Source organism: Penaeus vannamei, chromosome 28 (assembly GCF_042767895.1).
Source record: "Penaeus vannamei isolate JL-2024 chromosome 28, ASM4276789v1, whole genome shotgun sequence".
Taxonomy (NCBI): Eukaryota; Metazoa; Arthropoda; class Malacostraca; order Decapoda; family Penaeidae; genus Penaeus; species Penaeus vannamei.
Window position 1 is genome coordinate 220,001 of NC_091576.1, and position 2,061 is coordinate 222,061.

Consider the following 2,061-nt stretch of genomic DNA (forward strand, 5'->3'; position numbering starts at 1 on the left):
GGCTGGTACGCCTGCAGTGGAGGGAACCGCAAATCCGGCTGGTGCGCCTGCCGTAGAGGGAACCGCAAACCTGGCTGGTAAGCCTGCCGTAGAGGGAACCGCAAACCTGGCTGGTGTGCCTGCTGTGGAGGGAACCGTAAACCTGGATGGTTCTCCTGCCGTGGAGGGAACCGCAAACCTGGCTGGTGTGCCTGCTGTGGAGGGAACCGTAAATCAGGCTGGCACGCCTGCCGTGGAGGAAACCGCAAACCTGGATGGTTCTCCTGCCGTGGAGGGAACCGCAAATCCGGCTGGTGTGCCTGCTGTGGAGGGAACCGCAAATCAGGCTGGCACGCCTGCCGTGGAGGAAACCGCAAACCTGGATGGTTCTCCTGCCGTGGAGGGATCCGTAAACCTGGCTGGGACGCTTGCCATGGAGGGAACCGTAAACCAGGATGGTACTCCTGCCATGGAGGGAACCGTAAAACTGACTGGGACGCCTGCTGCGGAGGGAACCGCAAACCTGACTGGGACGCCTGCTGTGGAGGGAACCGCAAACCTGACTGGTACGCCTGCTGTGGAAGGAACCGCAAATCCGGCTGGTACGCCTGCCGGGAAGGAAAACAAAAATCTGGATGGAGTGCCTGAGTTAGATAAAGCGATCGAAAAGCTGAAAGAAAAAGGAGCAGCCAATGAACCTAATATAAAGATGCCCAGTACGGAGCGATTTTCTATGCCTAATATAGATTTTGCTATGCCAGATATGACTGATTTCTCTTTTCCAAATGTTCCAGAGGCGTTGATACCGAATATGCCTGAGCCAACAGTGCCTGACATACCTAAAAGTATGCTACCGTCTTAATCATTTCAACTGTTTTCACACCAGTAAAAAAAAAAAAAAGTTTTCAGAGTCAGCAAGATGGTTTAACAACTACTGCAGGAGAAACACGATCAAAATACCATTAAATCAACGAAGAACGAATCATTTCACAAAGAAATGAAATTCAACCATCGAATCCGTTGCCTACACTTCCGTTTTCATTATTTGCCATAATGCTCTCTGTTCTGTACTTCATCTTTAAATTGGAATGCACGGACTAAAAATGGCGCTGCTCGCAACAGAATCTAAAGCACAGAAAGAGAAGCTTTCCCATGTTAGAATTACTTGAAATAACTTCTCCAAACTAAATAGTATTGTACAGCAGCGACTTTCCTTGTGGGTTTGATCCCATTGCGCGAAAGGTTAGGGAAATGATGGAAATGACAAGGAGTTAGTAACTATACGTTGGTCATTATTCCTCTTTTTTGTATATGCTTAAAATAAAATGCATATCCATATCTCTTTGCCTATCTTTATCCAATTATGCAGTACGTATCATAATAATATTATTGTTATTATTTTATTGTTATGACGATGATGATTGTCACACACACACATACATATATGTATGCTTACATATATATAAATATAAATATATATATATATATATATATATATATGTATATATATATATATATATATATATATATATATATATATATATATATATATATATATATATATATATATATATATATATGTGTGTGTGTGTGTGTGTGTGTGTGTGTGTGTGTGTGTGTGTGTGTGTGTGTGCATACATACATAGATACACATCCATGTGTCTGTGCGTGTGTGGGTATAGATATGTGTATATGTGTGTTTGTTTGCACACACAGACACATCTATACCCACATACACGCACACGCACACACACACACACGTGTATCTATGTATATATACATACATTATATATTATGTATTATATATATATGTATGTATATGTATACATACATACAAATATACATACACAAAATAATTTTGTGTTAATCTCGGCATCGCCAGCTTTGGCGAGCTGCGTCGGAAGGGTGTTGTTAGCTTGCTGTCCAGAATTAAGCTCGCAAATAATAAGTTACTGAATAGCTTTATAGACGCTAATCATCTGCATACGAGTGCCATGTACTTCAAGTGGAGACCAATCATGTACCTTTTTTAGTTGTTTTATATATATATATATATATATATATATATATATATATTCTTTT

General features: G+C 41.2%; 1 protein-coding gene across 1 annotated transcript in view; it reads right to left on the reverse strand.

The window, feature by feature from the left end:
* The window catches only part of LOC138866959 (protein FAM186A-like), a 7,403-nt gene extending 6,348 nt beyond the window's left edge, over window positions 1-1,055 (reverse strand). Inside the window, exons 1-3 of the mRNA XM_070141339.1 lie at window positions 989-1,055; window positions 700-818; window positions 1-587 (exon numbers count right to left, since the gene is read on the reverse strand). The exon at window positions 1-587 is cut by the window's left edge and continues 471 nt beyond it. Of these exons, the coding sequence (XP_069997440.1) occupies window positions 1-587; window positions 700-818; window positions 989-1,055 (773 nt within the window). The remainder of the gene's footprint in view (window positions 588-699; window positions 819-988) is intronic.
* Window positions 1,056-2,061: the final 1,006 nt, after the last annotated feature.